Raw genomic sequence first — 16,993 nt, 5'->3', positions numbered from 1 at the left:
AACAATATATATGCTAACTTCTTTTGTTGGGCTTTAGAGTCCTACTTGGTCTAGAAAAACTTGGGGCTAAATTTGACAACTTTTGGTTTATTTTGGGTTGGGATTTTATGTAAATCAAGGTTAACAGGTAGTTAGGTAACTGCATGGTTGGTTGTTATTTTAGTGTATAATAACTTTGACTATTTTTGATATTATGTCTTAGGTTGAATGGTAATACACATTTGACGTGTGACTCAAGGGTTTAATATTTACAATTAATAACTTATGATTCAATTTCAGGTTTTATAGATTAACAATCAAAATAAAATCAAAGAGCATTGACATTGATGCCTTCGTGTTCATTTATATAATTTAATCAAAATATTTGTTTTTATCTATATTATCTTAGCTTTTAAAAAACCTATCACGTCCATCTATATATGTATATCTTTATCTAAGAGAAAAACACAATTTTTATTATTTATTTCTCTTTGTTACACACTCACAACAAAAAATATAGTGGATGGATATGAGCCTCTAAATATACATGTTTACTTTAACGTCTTCACAAATTCTCTATTAGAGAGATATCAATGTAATGGTATTTTTGTTGTTACTTTAAATTAAAATTACATATGATTTTTTATATAGACTACTCAACTTATCATTGTATTACATTTCAAAAAATGGCAATAAATGAAAATAACAATAATAATATTCATACAGTATACTAACGTTTTTGACTTAAACTAAACATAAAGAGACATACACGTACACTTCACTGTTACTGAACACATCATATTTACATTTACATTACAAATTTCTAAAAACTTCTTTGTATACGACATTTGACGTTGTATCAGAAAGATTTCCATCACTATCTAGAATAACAATTTTAAGGCCATCTCGGCGGGTAACTCTTGATAATGCAACATACAATTGACCATGTGTGAAAACTGGATTTTTCAAAAACAAACCAACTCTAGAGAGTGATTGTCCTTGACTTTTGTTTATGGTCATTGCAAAAGATACCGCAAGTGGAAATTGTCTTCTTTGTAACTTAATGTGAAGTTTTTTGTCTGTAGGTATCAACGTAATTCTAGGAATATAATGACGATCGCCAATGTGACTTCCAGAGATAATCTCTACCTGTATAACACGTTTACCCAAAGAGACCACCTTTAATCTTGTTCCGTTACACAAACCACTTTTTTGGTCAATATTTCTAAGAAGCATGACCGGAACACCTACCTTGAATACTAACCTATGATTCGGCAAACCAGAAGCTTTAATTCCATTAAGAATATCCGGTGAGACTAATGCATCATCTAAATTCTCATTAAGCATTTCTGTTGGACATATACTATCGGAGCTTAAATATTCCTTCTCAACTCCCGGAAAAAGTGACAGCATACGATCGTTAATTTCTTGAACAACGTCATTTGTTGGAGCTAGAATGGCTCTTTGATGGAAGTAATTTGCTTCATTGAAATTATATAGAAGAGAAGGATATACAAACTCGATTAACTCTGAAATGGGATCAGACGAATGTTTGATGAGAAGATCTTCGGGTATTTGTAAAATTGCATTGCCGTCATTCACACCACCGACATTACCTTCACCTATATCCAAAAGCCAGTTTGCAAACTTGGTAGTTTCTTGTATTTCAGATGGATCATTTGAGGTACTCAACCTCAAATTTTTGGTCAATTTTAGGACTTTGCAAGTTCTCCAAATATAAGAAGAACTTAAAGAAGCATTTACAATTTGTTGTCTGCTTCCTCCTGGCACCACCGGTAGAATTTGTCGGAAGTCTCCTCCAAAAACTATAACTTTCCCACCAAATGGCAATTCTGATGATGCTCCAGATACAGATCTAAAAAGGTCTTTTAACGATCTGTCCAAAGCTTCAAATCCATGTTTATGTACCATTGGTGCTTCGTCCCAAATAATAAGTGAGGTTTCTTGTAATAAACGTGCAAGATCGCTATCTGGCTTAATGAAACAAAAAGAATCCTCATCTAAATTGATAGGAATGTGGAACCGAGAGTGAGCAGTCCTCCCTCCTGATAGCAAAAGAGATGCAATTCCACTGGAAGCAACACTTAAAACAATTTTCCCTTCTGATCTTATAGATGCACATAAAGTCTTCCAAAGATATGTTTTTCCTGTTCCACCGTAACCATAAACAAAAAAAACCCCTCCTTTGTTGTTATCCACCGCTGTGATGATTTCTTCATATATAACCCGTTGTTCTTGAGTTAATGAAGAGAAAAGTTTACGAAACTCTTCAGCTAATATCTCCGTGTCATAAGCCAACTCTTCACTAAGTAAAAGATTGTTTGCGGAAGATATACAATCATTATTAGGAAAAGGCATACTGGAATACCTTTTAAGAGTGGAATTATTTCGAAGTAAAAACTTTTGGATCTCAAACAATGTTAGGTTCTTAATTTGATCTTCGTTAAGTACCAAACCTGTCAAATAATGAAAGTAAAGTCAAAATTTTATATTACATTAAGTTAAACATTTTGATAAATTCTATTATAATGGAAAATACCTGGATGTTTTAAAATACGACGTTGCTTGTAGAGAATGTCATCTGATAAGTAGGTGAAAGTTTTTTCCCACACAAATTCCGGTCTAGACATACTCTCGGACATTAACATTGTACAGAACAAACTTCTTAAATAATAACCCGATCCGGTGAAACTTGCTTCTATAATTGCTTCAACATATTCATTGTCATCATCCAAAAGGCCATATGCATAACATGCATCTCTAAAAGTAGGATACTCAACATCATTTACGGTTCTGATATCCTCAAAATTTCTTGGACCTTTCACCTTGTTCAACAAAATCCTCAAATAATAAGCTTCACCGACTGAAGGAGAAACCGAATGAATTCTGCCAATTGAAAAACCTCTTTTCCTTGGTTTCCACTTACGTTTGTTGATCTTCCATACAAATTTTGTTGGGAATTCGACATAAGTAAGTTGACGTGCGGCAGGGTATTTTTCATTACAAACAAACCACTGTAAAAACATGGAAGCATTCACTGACGGTTTATCTAACACATCTTCTATTTCTTCAAATTCTTCATAGATAACATGTTGTTGTCCTGGAAGATGAAAAGGAAGCCTAATGACAGAAGGATTCCTATAATGTATATCATAAGAAAAAATCCGCCAAGACGCTTCACAAGCAGATATGTATCGACAACTATAGTAGTCTTTGATTTCATCAACCGTCTTTTCTTGATCATTTGCTTCTTTACTTGGTACAAAACAAATTGATGCCCTATCATGACCTTTATTTATATATTTAAACAAATATTTTATTGATCCGGCCTGATTGCACCACTCAACATTGATGTGTGCTTGATATCTTTGTAAAAGAATTTTATTGTATGGCACAACACTGCGGTTATCTAACTTGACATCTGACTTCTCAATAAAAACACCGTTGTTACGTCTTCTGTAAACGGGAAAACCATCACCATCTATGCATGTAGATTCACGAAATTTTTTGGGAAAATTTTTGGAACACTTTCCGTCAATCATGCAGGGACAATTCATTTTTTCAACACCACAAGGACCATGAATCATGAACTCACTTACAAGAAAATATAACTCTGGTTCTTTGTCTTTGTCAGGTATTTCGGCAGAAATGAATGGATCGATATAATCAACGGTTGGAAGTTTGTGGTCGGCATGCATAAATAAGCACAAATGAGCATGAGGCAAGCCGCGCTTTTGAAACTCCACCGTATATACAACTAAAAATAAAAAAAAAATTTAAAATTGTGTATTATATTTACTTTTTAATGTTTCCTACCGTTTACTAACTAAATAAGCATATATAACATAGTTTAAAGTTTATTTATTATAAATTTGGAAAATAATGTACAAAACTTTGAAGACAAAAACAAAAATAATTAAAATACCTGCTTGAAGCTTTCCAAGAATTGCATTATCCCTTAAGTCTTTAATGATGGAATCCAACTTGATTTTAAATAACCTACACAAAATATCAGGCCTATCTTCCGGGTTAAGAGTCGTGTCCTTATGAAACCTCTTCACTTCAGGCCATTTTGGGTTACATGTGATTGTTATGAAAAAATCAGGATAACCATACCATTTACAAAGGGACATGGCATCTAAATAATTTTGAAACATGTACCGTGCACTTCCAGTAAAAGACGAAGGTAATATAACACGCTGACCGATTTTAGAGACATCACTTTTGCCTTGTTCTTTAACAGAACATAAATTCTCAAAAGTCTCGCATCTTAATTTCTTTTGTTGAGTACGTATGTATAAGAGCCTTTCGCTTTCAATCATAGTATACGCATCGACCAAAAATTGTTGAAAAAGCCTTCTGGAATTAAGAACCAAAGAAAACGTATTCGATCTATCTTGGATTCTGTAGCAAAAGTATTCTCTCATTGTGCACGTATGTCTTTTACTGGTGGTTGAAGGAGAAACATCACTGCTGCTTGAAGTAGAAACATCACGATGAAGGATATCAATTCTATAACCATCATCACCGTAAACAAAAAGTAGGGGATATTGAAGAGCTAAATAAGAAGGATGTAGTTCACTAATTCGCTCGAGATAACCTTGTTTACTCTTCACAATAATATCTCTCGGTTCAAACAAAGTGTCAATATCTCCAACTATTAAAGCAGCAACTTCAGAAGCAGTTGGCAAGTTATATGTCCTACCATCTTTATTCCTTTTTGCAATAAGGCGAATCTTAAGATTCTCACAAGGATTTCTTTGAAAACAATCTCTCGCCATTCTGTAAGACTTAACCAACTGATTGTGAGAATCCAACATTGCCTTCAATTCTGAAATAATTTCAAAATCCAAAATTTCACTACTTGAGCTGGAGTGTTTTCGGCTTTCCCTAATTACAAAAAAAATATCTAAATTAAATAAGGATTGATAAAAAAAAATGTATGAAATATGAAGTATAGTAATATTAAATAAAAAACATACCCTAAAACAAATTGTCTGTTTGCAACCTCATTCTCAGTATCATATATATATAACTGAGAAAACTTAGGCTTGGATCCATTCGTTGGTATAAGACTTCCAATACTATGATAATTCTCACCACTAAGTCTGAATACATAAGGAGAATTACCATTGTTAATGGAGTTGTCTACTTTTCCACCCATGGAAGTAAAAGAAAACATTGAGTTGTAACGACGAATGTTTTTCAAAAAATGAATGCTTTTAGAGTCAGAAGAAGTATAAAGACTTTTATAATCAGAGGGCGGGGGCTTGAAATCGGGAAGTTTGACTTTGCTGTAACCACAACATAGAGAAAAACTTGATTTAGTCTTTCTTTGATAACTTCTTAAGACTTCATCTTTCCATAATTTTGCATGACATGTTTCACATATATGACTCTGATCACCATGATCCAAGTAATCTGTTAATGGAAAAGTTTAATTTTATTATTATACAATTATAACATGGTATTGTTAAATTGAAAAATATTTCGAAGTGGAATATTACCTTTTGATATGCCACAAAATATATTCGTTATAAATTCTCCGGAAAAATGGAGTTTTTCTCGAGAATTGTTCACCGAAGATAATTGAATATTCTTCTTTGACGTATAAGTACCTAAAAAAGGAAATCGGATTTAACAATTTTCAATTTATATAAATATGTTAGCTACTAATAATAATTTGAATTTACATTTTGAAAATAAAAATAAGTATATAACATACTTTGTGGTAATTTGATAGATGCTTGTGTAGTTGACCTTGGAAATTTTACTGATGGAGATTTAATTGCTTGTTTTTGCCTATCACGATATTGTTTCCTGATGCTCCGACAAAACTTTGGGCTACTATAATCATCAGTGGTGATTGAAGCTGTAAAAAATATAATGTTGTATACAAAGAGAAAAAGTTAATTGATTAATGTACATTTTTTTTAAATTTAAAATATGAAATTTAAAAATTTATATACCATTAGTAATATCTGATAGCATAGGTGTAAAATATATATTGGAAGAATGAACAATGGTATGTTGATTTGGATTTGATTGATAAGGAATAACAACTTCCTTCACATAAGGGACAGTTCTATTAATTGGTGAATTGTTAAAACTGAATTGGATATCTGAAGAAGAAGTACCTACAAAAAATATGAGAAGTATTAATAATAATTTGAATTCCAAGCGTGTAATTCGATATTGAGAATACCACCATACTTTGACAATATGTGAGACAAGGTTGTGTACTTGAAATTGGATTGTTTGGTGAGGTAAAATTCAAGCCTTTTTTTCTCCTATCTAGATATTCTTTACGGATGCGCCGATTAAACTTCGAGCGAGTATAATCATTATCGGGGAGTGAAGCTGTGAAACAAAAAAACGTGGAGAACAAAGAAAAAAACATAAGGAAAATAGGTACTTTTTACATAATTGATTATAAATAAATATGTACCATTTGTAACATCTGATAGCAATGGTGTATAATAGATATTTGAAGCAGTGTCAGTGGTATGTGTGTTTGGAATTGATTGATAAGTATTGACAACTTCCTTCCCATAATAGACATTTCTGTTAGTTGGTGATTGGTTAGAACTAACTTGGACATTTTGCAAACCTGCTTTATGAAAACAAATATTTAGTAGTGTAATAATAGTGTACTCCGAATATTTCCAAAAATTCGAATTTATAAATTAAATAATATGTGAGTAATGAAAATTAAGTTTACAAAATAGCTTATTCTTAAATTATTAATGGTAAAATGAAAAATTACCTTTAGACTTCTTCTGGGAATTCCTTTTATCGATCTCTTCTTTTCGCATAAGTATTCTTTCCTTACAATCTACAATGAATACACCTATTAAAACAATAATCAAATTGGTGAAATATAAATAAAGTCAATACATACCATTTGTAATGTTAGATAGCGGACTTCGCGTTTGAAAGCCTGAATAAATATAAAAAACTATCATTACTTTCAAATTATTGTATTATAAGTGGGAATAAATTAATATTCAATGGCATATATTTATCACAAATAGGATAAACTAATGAAAACATGACCTTTCCCTGTGGAAGCCAAATCACAACGTTTCGTTTTTTTAGCTGCCAGATGTAATTTCCTTTTTTGTCGCATAACCTTTGCTTCTAAAATTCCATCGTTTTCATCTGAGGATAATAATATATGGTATAACTAAGGAAAGAAATAATTTAAAAAGACTGAAATATAAGCCATATTTAGAGAAGTATTTAAAAAATTATAAATTAAAAATGTGGAGTTGTAAAATTACATAATAAGATGTGGAGTATTTGGACAGTAAAGAATTTGAATGTTTAAAGGGTATAAACTTTTGAAAATTATGTATTTTGATAAATTATGTAGTACAATCGTAGTATATAAAAAACAAAGTTATGTTTTGAATTAAAATTATCGTTTATCATGTATTATATGTGAGTGTCAATATTTACAAAACATTTGACTTTTTTCTATAACTACTATCAACTGAAAATGATAATATATATTCTTCAAATAGTAGTTCAAAATGGAGCAGAGTTGAAAAAGTTATCAACGTTATCTACGTATATTTACATTACAACCACATCAAATATAATAGTGTCAAAAATAAAATGAAAAATGTAACAAAACATTAAAACATTAAAAACCAAACATAATACTTGCTTTTAAATATTGTCTAGAAGCATTCAGTACAACAAAACGATATTAAACTTCTTAAACAAAAAAGCTTGAATGATCCAAAGCTTTTGAAGTAGTTCTTAAACGATAAACATAACTTAAAACACATTAAAATAACATAGGAAACCAACACTTAGAACATAAAGACTGTAAAGCCTTCATTTTTCAATTTTTGGAATTAGGAGAGTTGGTTTTCCAGGTTTAACTGGTTTGGTGGTGGACATTTCTCCATTTTCCTCAACATCATAACTCTCAACCAAGTTTTTCTTGAAAGCAGGTTTTTTGGTTTTCCTCTTAAAAATCGCAGGCTCACCAATAGGCTTACTTGCCATGGCAGTGTCCTCCAAATTTTTGGTCAAAGGGGTGATGACATTATCATCCATGGACTCAGAAGGAACCTAAAAATGATAAACAAAATTGGTGTCAGAAAAATAATTTGAAGATTTAACTTAAATTTAAAAGTATTTAATATAACTTTACATACCTTCGATTTGAAGTCTTCATTTGATTTGGTACCAACAGTGACTCCCATAATAACATCAGTGCAGTTATCATCCTGCATTTATGGAATTGTTCAATTTTAATATCAAACATCAAAAATAATTCACAAACATATAATTGAAGATAAAGTATAATAATGAGTAAGTTTATAGAGTACACAATGCATACATTCAGGTTAACAGTATCTTCTGATTCCATATCCGTGAACCTGTTGTTCAAAGAAGCAGTAGTTTCCACCTACAATGTTCTCCAGAATTTGAGTATGTAAAATATGTTTATATACTAAATGAACCGGAAATTAGGTACTTAAACTTAATATTACCTTAATGTTGTTTGCTTTCTTCTCAAGCTCAAATATGATATCCTCATCGTCAGTCAATTTAGAAACACCAAAAAACCAAAAGTTGTGTTCAATGTTGAAGTCACTGATATCAATCTTGAATGCAAATTTTTTCCCTAAAAGAGCTTCAAACTCGTCAGGATACAGACCCTTATCACCACCCTGTAGTATATATACAAAAATATTATTGACATATTACCGGGGAAAAAAATAAAATTTCGAAATTTAATTAAATGGAAACTTACAGCAACGTGTTTCTCAATTAAGTTAGCTGCAGTTGTATTTAGAATTCGGCAAGCATCTCTGTCAAACAATGTCAATGACACAGTTCCACTGGAATCTTGAACAGTCAATGGAATTTTAAGCCTAAATCACAAGGTGTCAAAATGTAAGCAATGAAATATACACACCTAAGAGAAAAAATAAATTTCAAAGAATTTAAAATTAATTACACCTTTTAGTATATTGAATCACAGTGTCCTTGCAAGTTTTCGTTTTGCACTCATAAACCTCTTCTTCATCAACCAAGACACCAACCGTAGGTGTATCATTAGTAACTTTTGGGAAAACCTTCTTGTTACAAGTTTTACAAGCAAAGTAATACCAAGGCAAATCTTCGGATATCATTTGAACAGTACCAACAACAACAACAGACTTGGCCTATAAAATATGTAGTTTAGTGATAATGACAGAAATAATGTTAATAAAAAAACATAGTCAATTGTAATACCTGATTGAGATTTACTTCAGCTATGTTGTTGAATTCAGATCTAACAACATACTCATCATACAAGGATAAAAAAATTCCAGAAAGCCGAGAAGATTGACTCGAACATGAAGAAGCAGCAGAGTTTGCAATCAGACTGTTACAAATAATTATATTAGATTAATATTTATGTAAGGCTAATATATAAAGGAAATAATTTAATAAATTAATTCTCGGTTTGCATTCATTGAAAAGATTCACCTCTTACGAAAAGTAGTCATTTCATCAACATCAGAATTTATGAAAAGCTTGGAAACATTGAAACAGCTGTTAACATAACCAAAACGACCAAAGTACTTCAGTGTACCAAACTGCAGAATGACAACAATAACACCATGTTCTTCTCTGTTTTCCCATTGCTCTAAAATCCGATCAGCATAAGAATCCCACAAAGACAGGTATATTGATTCCATCCTTGACATAAAATATCCAAAAATCAGCCTTAATGTAAATGGGTAAAAAAATAAAAATTAGGAATTTATAATCAATAGATTGAATAAGAATTAAAACACATACTCTAGATCTTGAATGATGACATTGAGTTTCTTGGTGTCTTTACCCCTTGCTGTCTTAAACTTCTTAAGGTCTTTAACATCAGCAACAAAACCAATAACATCTAGAAAATGAAAGTCGGTTAAATGTGAAAAAATTATACAGTATATAAAAAAATAACTAAAAAACATGTATGAAGTTTTTAGTCACCTATAGATTTGTTTTCTGGAACAGTTTTGTCAATGATATCCTTAAAGGATGTGAATGAGAACCCATACATGGGACCATTGAAATCCTTACATGGATACACATCGGTATCACAGTAGATTCCCAGCTTGTTTTTGTTGTCCACATACTTGTACTTGGACTCATTTAAACCAATAGTGGGTTTGACAATGAAATAGCAATCTGTTTAAAAATATAAAAAATAAACATAAATGAATTAAATTAACTATAAAAAGTGTACATGTAACGTAATTGTAAAAAAGTTGGTATGTAAAACTTAAATCTTAAAAAATAATCAAAAAATTAATATACTAACTTTACAATTGAAGGTTGTAATATTAAATTAAAAATAATAAATACAAACAATGTACAAATATATTAAGCATTTGCTAATTTATACATGTTATAACTAATTGCATATAACTAAGTTATAGGTACCTTTTACTTCTACAATATATGGATGTCACCAAATTATTTTTAATAAATTTAAGGATAAGGTAAATGTAAGTATACAAATATTATAGGATGTTTATAATATAAGCATATAAGGTACTTCAATGACAATGTGGTCAAAACTTGTGGTTGTTCCATTACAAACTACTCAAAACTTATTAGGGATAATATGATAATACAATGGATAATACGTTTTTTGATATAAATTAACTTATAACTACCATTTAGTTCTACACTATGTGGATGTAAATGACTTCTTTTAAATAAATTTATGGATACGGAATTTGGAAGTATACAAATAATTTATAATGTATACAATTGAAACATGTGAGGGACTTAAATGATAATATGTTGAAAACTTGACGATTCACAATCTGAAACTAATCATAAATATCTAGGGGTAACATGATATTATAACTACTAAATTAATGAAAAGTGACTAAAAATAATTTAAAACAAAACACATAAACAACCAACGCAGCTGTAAAAATATAAATTTTACTGTAAATAAGGGAGTTGTAAATAAGTTCATATGAAACACTTAAACAGGCAACTTGTTTCATTAAATATTACTTAAACTACTTTAAAAGGTTATAAGAATATACCTGATTCATTGAAAACTTGTTCAAATCTCGGAAACCATCTTCGGAGAACATTGCCTTGCATGGTGGTTCCCTGTCAAATAAAAAATTACAAGTAAAAATAATAACGAAAATATTCACGAATAATATAATAACTTTTAGGAGATGACATAGAACAGAAACATGAAAATACAATTTTACATGTTAAAGTGAGATGTTCATAAGCAGAAGGATAACACTTTAAATTAAAGGGATAAGGAATTACATAACATAAAATTTAACAAACTGACTGTCTAACTGCATGAAAACGTTATAAGTTAGTTTTTTAAAAATTTTTCACTTAATTTCAATAACCCCTTGTTGATAGCACTTTAACAAACTAACTGAATAAATAAATCACTGGAAAAAAGTTTAACTTAAACGGATAAGTTGAAGTTTTAAATTTGTTCGTTACTTATAAAAAATCTGCTTCATATGAGAAATATATACCTCTTCATCAACAACGATCATTTCGATTGAGTAAAACTGCTCTGGATTGTTATACATCGGTTGCTTCCATAAACGGAGTACACGAACCTTCACAGTGTAATCACGGCGAGCCAAATCCAAATCCTTCAAATAAGTGATGTTACTATATCAAAGAAATATGCGTTAATATTACTATGTATAAAATACAATATGAAACAGAATATGTATAAAATTTGAATTCCGTACCCGAGCTCCATTACTTCAGTAAGTTGCTTCAAGATGAAAGGGAAGAAGGAGAATTGAAGTGGGTGAAAAAGGAGGAAGGGGTAGTGGATATAAATAGTGAGTGTTGGAAGATAAAAACAAAACTATATAAGGTATATGAAAGTAATCAGAATTAGTCAACTTTATTGAATAGGTAGTAGAGTAACTAAAAGGTGAAAAACTTTGAAATTGTGTATTTGTCCTTATAGTTGACCGACAAAAAGTTTAAGCTTCCAAAACCTCCAATTAAGAAACAATGAACCGTTGAAAGTGACATTTTTAAACAAAGAAAATGTTCAGAACCATTTTAGGCATTCAGTTTTGTTTTTATTATTCTGTTTTTAAAAGTATGATCTGTTAACGGCCTTATGAGGCTGTATAAATATCAGTGGTGTATGTTGAGTTTTTCTTGTTAATGAAACGTTGAAAGTCAAAATTATAAAGGAAAAAATAATTCAGACCCATTTTAGGCTTTCAATTTTGTTTGTATTACTCTGTTTATATAACTAAAGTCTGTTATGGACCTTAATAGGCAGTATGAATTTGAATTGGGTATGTACAGCTTTTTAAGTTAATAATTATTCTTAAAACTTTTTAAATACATATGTAAATAAAATATCTTTTAAAATTCTTAAGGACTACTGTTGTATAGGTTTAAATTAATTATCTTTGTAAAAATAAAACAGGTTTATGGTCTTTAAAGTGATTACAAAACTATGGTTATGAGTAGAAAACAAAGTGTCTTTATGAAACATCATTGAAAATTTTTAGTTACTTTAAAAAAAATGAAATAATGTAAGTATATATTTAAACAAAAAAACTTCACCGTTAATAAACTTACTTTGTTATGAATTTGTGAGTACATATACAACGACAACAGAAAATGAGACTTATAAAATTATATAACTTTCTAAATAATATACATATTTCCGCTATTTACAAGGTTTACAAAAATAGGGTGGTGAGTAGAAATCAAAGTGAATTGACCTAAGGTCCTTGAACATTTTTATTTACTTTAAAAAAACGAATTAAAAGGAAAACGTATTTCTGAAAGTCAAAATTATAACGAAAATGTTTTTTTGAATGGTCATAAGTGGAACAAAGATGGGTAAGGTCAACTAAAACTCAAGGTATTTCTGAAAGTCAAAGTTAAAGGTTTAAAAAAAGTGACTAAAGTATAGGTTTATTAACCTTTTTTTACATCATCATAACAGAACATAAAGTAAAAGGCAGTTTAGGGTTAAAGTGTATTTAAAACATCATCATTATGAAATTAAACATTTCAATAAACGCGATAAATAAAAAACAGGATCAAAAACATAACCTTTTAATAACGACTTTAAGAACCGGAAGCATGCCGTAGTGATGGAGAAGAAGAATGGTTGAGCGAGTGGAGAGGAAAGATAACAACAACAAACGCCTACAATCAATAACAATAAACTGATAAAAGATAACAACAATGAACAAAAAATATAAAGTTATTAAAAATTAACTTTACATGATACATTTTCACGTAACAAAAACCAATCCTCTGTTGAAGAAGCAACCAGTGACAGATTTTTGATGGAATTATTATGAGGGGTCGGTGACATTGTCAAGGAGAATAAGAAAATGCTATCACTAAGCATCTAATGACACTCCTTGACAACATCACCGACACATCGATCTTTCCAGCAAAGGTCTGTCAGTGGTTGTTCTTCAAGAGAGGGTTAATTCTTATTAACTTTTTAGGCGTATCATCTAAACGGTAAAAAAGGTGAACTTATGGATTTATTTTAAACCGCAATTATACCATCTGCAAAAATAAAAATAAATTAGGGGATTAGAATTTAAAAATGACAAATAAATATCAATACAGAAATATGATAATCGCGTGTATACATGTACAAGTATTTACCTTAAGTGGATCTGTTGATGATAAGCAACAACCAAAATTTGTTTACAAAATAAAACAACATCTTTGTTAATGTGTAATTGTTAACAAAAGTGTTAGACTACACTAATGGATAAGTCAAAAGTTAAAACAGCGGAGTCACAAAAGTAAAAACAGCGGATTCATATATTCATCATCAACATAATCAAAATAAAAACATAAATACGTTTAGGGTTAAAGTGTATTTAAAACATCATCATCATTAAATTATACATTGAAATACACGCGATAAATCAAAAACAGGATTTTATTAACAAAATGCAATCACAAATCATAGATACGAATAAAACATTTTGTTGGTCATAAAATACACATAGCAACATAATTTATGTGGCATACAATGGAAAGGCGGTTTTAAACAATATTTCAAATAAAATCCGTGTGTCACACGGGATATAGGCTAGTATTTCAAATATAATCAAACAAACACGAAATTATATCATCATCAACATCATCATCATAACAGAACATAAACTAAATAAGCTTTAGGGCTAAAATTAATTTAAAACATCATCATCATGAAATTAAACATTTCAATACACGAGATAATTAAAAAACAGGATCAAAAACATAACAAAACAAAATCAAATAAACAAACACTAAAATTATAAGATGAAAAAACACAAACTTGTAAAACACGTGGTTCAGATCTACAATAATCACTAACAAAATAAAATCAACAAACGGCTAGAATCAAGAACAGTGATCAAAAACATAAGGAAAACATAACCGATTAAACACTAATATGAGGAACGGATGGTTCAGATCTACAATAGTAAGTCAGAATACCAGGTTAAAAAAGTACAAAAAATGGAGAAGAAATAACAAATAAGGAGGAACCCAATACAACGGAGTCACAAAAGTAAAAACAGCGGATTCATATAATCATCATCAAAAAAAGCAAAATAAAAACAGAAAAAGGTTTAGGGTTAAAGTTTATTTAAAACATCATCATCATGAAATTATACATTAAAATACACGCGATAAATCATAAACAGGATTAGAATTAGAATAACAAAATGCAATCACAACTCATAGATACGGATAACACATTTGGTTGGTCATAAAATACACATAGCAACATAATTTATGTGGCATACAATGGAAAGGCGGTTTTAAATAACAGTGAACAAAAAACATAAGGAAAACAGCATATTTCAAATAAAATCAAACAAACACAAAATCATATCATCATCAACATCATCATCACAACAGAACATAAACTAAATAAGCTTTAGGGTTAAAATGGATTTAAAACAGCATCATCATGATTTTAAACATTTCAATACACGCGATAAATAAAAAACATGATCAAAAACATAACAAAACCAAATCAAATAAACAACACACTAAAATTATAACATGAAAAAAACCCTAACTTGTAATACGAATGGTTCAGATATACAATAATAAAAAACAAAATCAAATCAACATACGGCTATAATCAAGAACAGTGAACAAAAACATAAGGAAAACATAACCTATTAAACGCGGTGTTTTAATCTTCAACAAATTTTATAAAAAACATAATCATTTTGAGGGATAATCAAACCTGAGTCAGAAAAGGTTGCAAATACCTAGAAGAAACACTAATATGAGGAACGGATCGTTCAAATCTACAATAGTAAGTCAGAATACCAGGTTAAAAAAGAACAAAAAATGGAGAAGAAATAACAAATAAGGAGGAACCCAATACAACGGAGTCACAAAAGTAAAAACAGCGGATTCATATAATCATCATCAAAAAAATCAAAATAAAAACAGAAAAAGGTTTAGGGTTAAAGTTTATTTAAAACATCATCATCATGAAATTATACATTAAAATACACGCGATAAATCATAAACAGGATTAGAATTAGAATAACAAAATGCAATCACAACTCATAGATACGGATAACACATTTGGTTGGTCATAAAATACACATAGCAACATAATTTATGTGGCATACAATGGAAAGGCGGTTTTAAATAACAGTGAACAAAAAACATAAGGAAAACAGCATATTTCAAATAACTTCAAACAAACACAAAATCATATCATCATCAACATCATCATCACAACAGAACATAAACTAAATAAGCTTTAGGGTTAAAATGTATTTAAAACAGCATCATCATGATTTTAAACATTTCAATACACGCGATAAATAAAAAACATGATCAAAAACATAACAAAACCAACAAAAATAAACAACACACTAAAATTATAACATGAAAAAAACCCTAACTTGTAATACGAATGGTTCAGATATACAATAATAAATAACTAAATCAAATCAACATACGGCTATAATCAAGAACAGTGAACAAAAACATAAGGAAAACATAACCTATTAAACGCGGTGTTTTAATCTTCAACAAAGTTTAAAAAATACAAAATAATTTTGAAGGATAATCAAACCTGAGTCAGAAAAGGTGGCAAATACCTAGAAGAAACACTAATATGATCAACGGATGGTTCAGATCTACAATAGTAAGTAAAAATACCAGGTTAAATAAGTACGAAAATGGAGAATAATTAAAAAATAAGGAAGAACACAATACATTTGAATGGCGTGGTTAAGATCTTCAACAATGGAATAAAAAACCCGAATCTGAAATACAAGGGGAACAGATCTAGTACCATCAGTAACAAAATCAACTAAACAAACTGAAAAAAATGAGTAACAATTAACAAAAAATTAATAAAACCATACCTGTTAATAAAATCGTTAAGATCAGGAAGCATAACGGAGTGATGGAGAATCAGAATAGTTGAGCGAGTGGAGAGGAAAGAAGAACGAAGGGTAGCGGCGGGGGGGAACTTTTAGGGTTTCTTCAAAAGGGGGTTCAGATCTACAATCGAAAGGAAACAAAATCAAACCAATAAACTGCTAAAAGAAAAAACCCTAATATAAAATACAAGGGGAACAGATCTAGTAACATCAGTAACAAAATCAACTCAAGAAACTGAAAAAATTGAATAACAATTAACAGAAATTGAATAAAACCATACCTGTTAATAAAATCGTTAAGATCCGGATTCATAACGGAGTGATGGAGAAGAAGAATAGTTGAGCGAGTGGAGAGGAAAGAACAACGAAGGGTAGCGGCGGGGGGGAACTATTAGGGTTTCTTCAAAAGGGGGTTCAGATCTACAATCGATAGGAAACAAAATCAAAGCCATAAACTGCGAAAATATAACAACAATGAACAATAATTTCCATACCTGCTAATAGCGTTGTTTAGAAGAGGAAACCTGTATGACTGATTGAGAAGAAGAAGTGTTGAGCGATGGAAGAAG

At 30.1% G+C, this 16,993-nt stretch overlaps 3 protein-coding genes across 3 annotated transcripts; all 3 read right to left on the bottom strand.

Annotated features, from left to right (window-relative positions):
* Positions 1-792: 792 nt before the first annotated feature.
* Positions 793-6,815, bottom strand: LOC110911320. The gene is made up of 10 exons (XM_022155925.1): positions 6,767-6,815; positions 6,449-6,610; positions 6,244-6,360; positions 5,970-6,137; positions 5,726-5,872; positions 5,508-5,618; positions 4,983-5,421; positions 3,926-4,890; positions 2,540-3,757; positions 793-2,456 (listed from the first exon to the last, which is right to left on the bottom strand). Exons 1-10 carry the CDS (start codon positions 6,813-6,815, stop codon positions 793-795), a joined length of 5,040 nt encoding a protein of 1,679 aa, XP_022011617.1.
* Positions 6,816-7,733: 918 nt separating this feature from the next.
* Positions 7,734-8,435, bottom strand: LOC118487337. Its single transcript, XM_035984076.1, has 3 exons — positions 8,357-8,435; positions 8,172-8,243; positions 7,734-8,085 (listed from the first exon to the last, which is right to left on the bottom strand). Exons 1-3 carry the CDS (start codon positions 8,384-8,386, stop codon positions 7,846-7,848), a joined length of 342 nt encoding a protein of 113 aa, XP_035839969.1. The 5' UTR covers positions 8,387-8,435; the 3' UTR covers positions 7,734-7,845.
* Positions 8,436-8,486: 51 nt separating this feature from the next.
* LOC110909970 (replication protein A 70 kDa DNA-binding subunit B) lies at positions 8,487-11,881 on the bottom strand. Its single transcript, XM_022154691.2, has 10 exons — positions 11,760-11,881; positions 11,535-11,676; positions 11,070-11,139; positions 9,997-10,194; positions 9,811-9,910; positions 9,496-9,708; positions 9,259-9,391; positions 8,983-9,188; positions 8,774-8,894; positions 8,487-8,690 (listed from the first exon to the last, which is right to left on the bottom strand). The coding sequence occupies exons 1-10, from the start codon at positions 11,768-11,770 to the stop codon at positions 8,487-8,489; spliced, it is 1,398 nt and encodes a 465-aa protein (XP_022010383.2). The 5' UTR covers positions 11,771-11,881.
* Positions 11,882-16,993: the final 5,112 nt, after the last annotated feature.

Source organism: Helianthus annuus, chromosome 15, assembly GCF_002127325.2.
Source record: "Helianthus annuus cultivar XRQ/B chromosome 15, HanXRQr2.0-SUNRISE, whole genome shotgun sequence".
In the NCBI taxonomy this organism is placed as follows: Eukaryota; Viridiplantae; Streptophyta; class Magnoliopsida; order Asterales; family Asteraceae; genus Helianthus; species Helianthus annuus.
The sequence above is the reverse complement of the archived record's forward strand: the minus strand, read 5'-3'. Positions and strand labels throughout refer to the sequence as shown.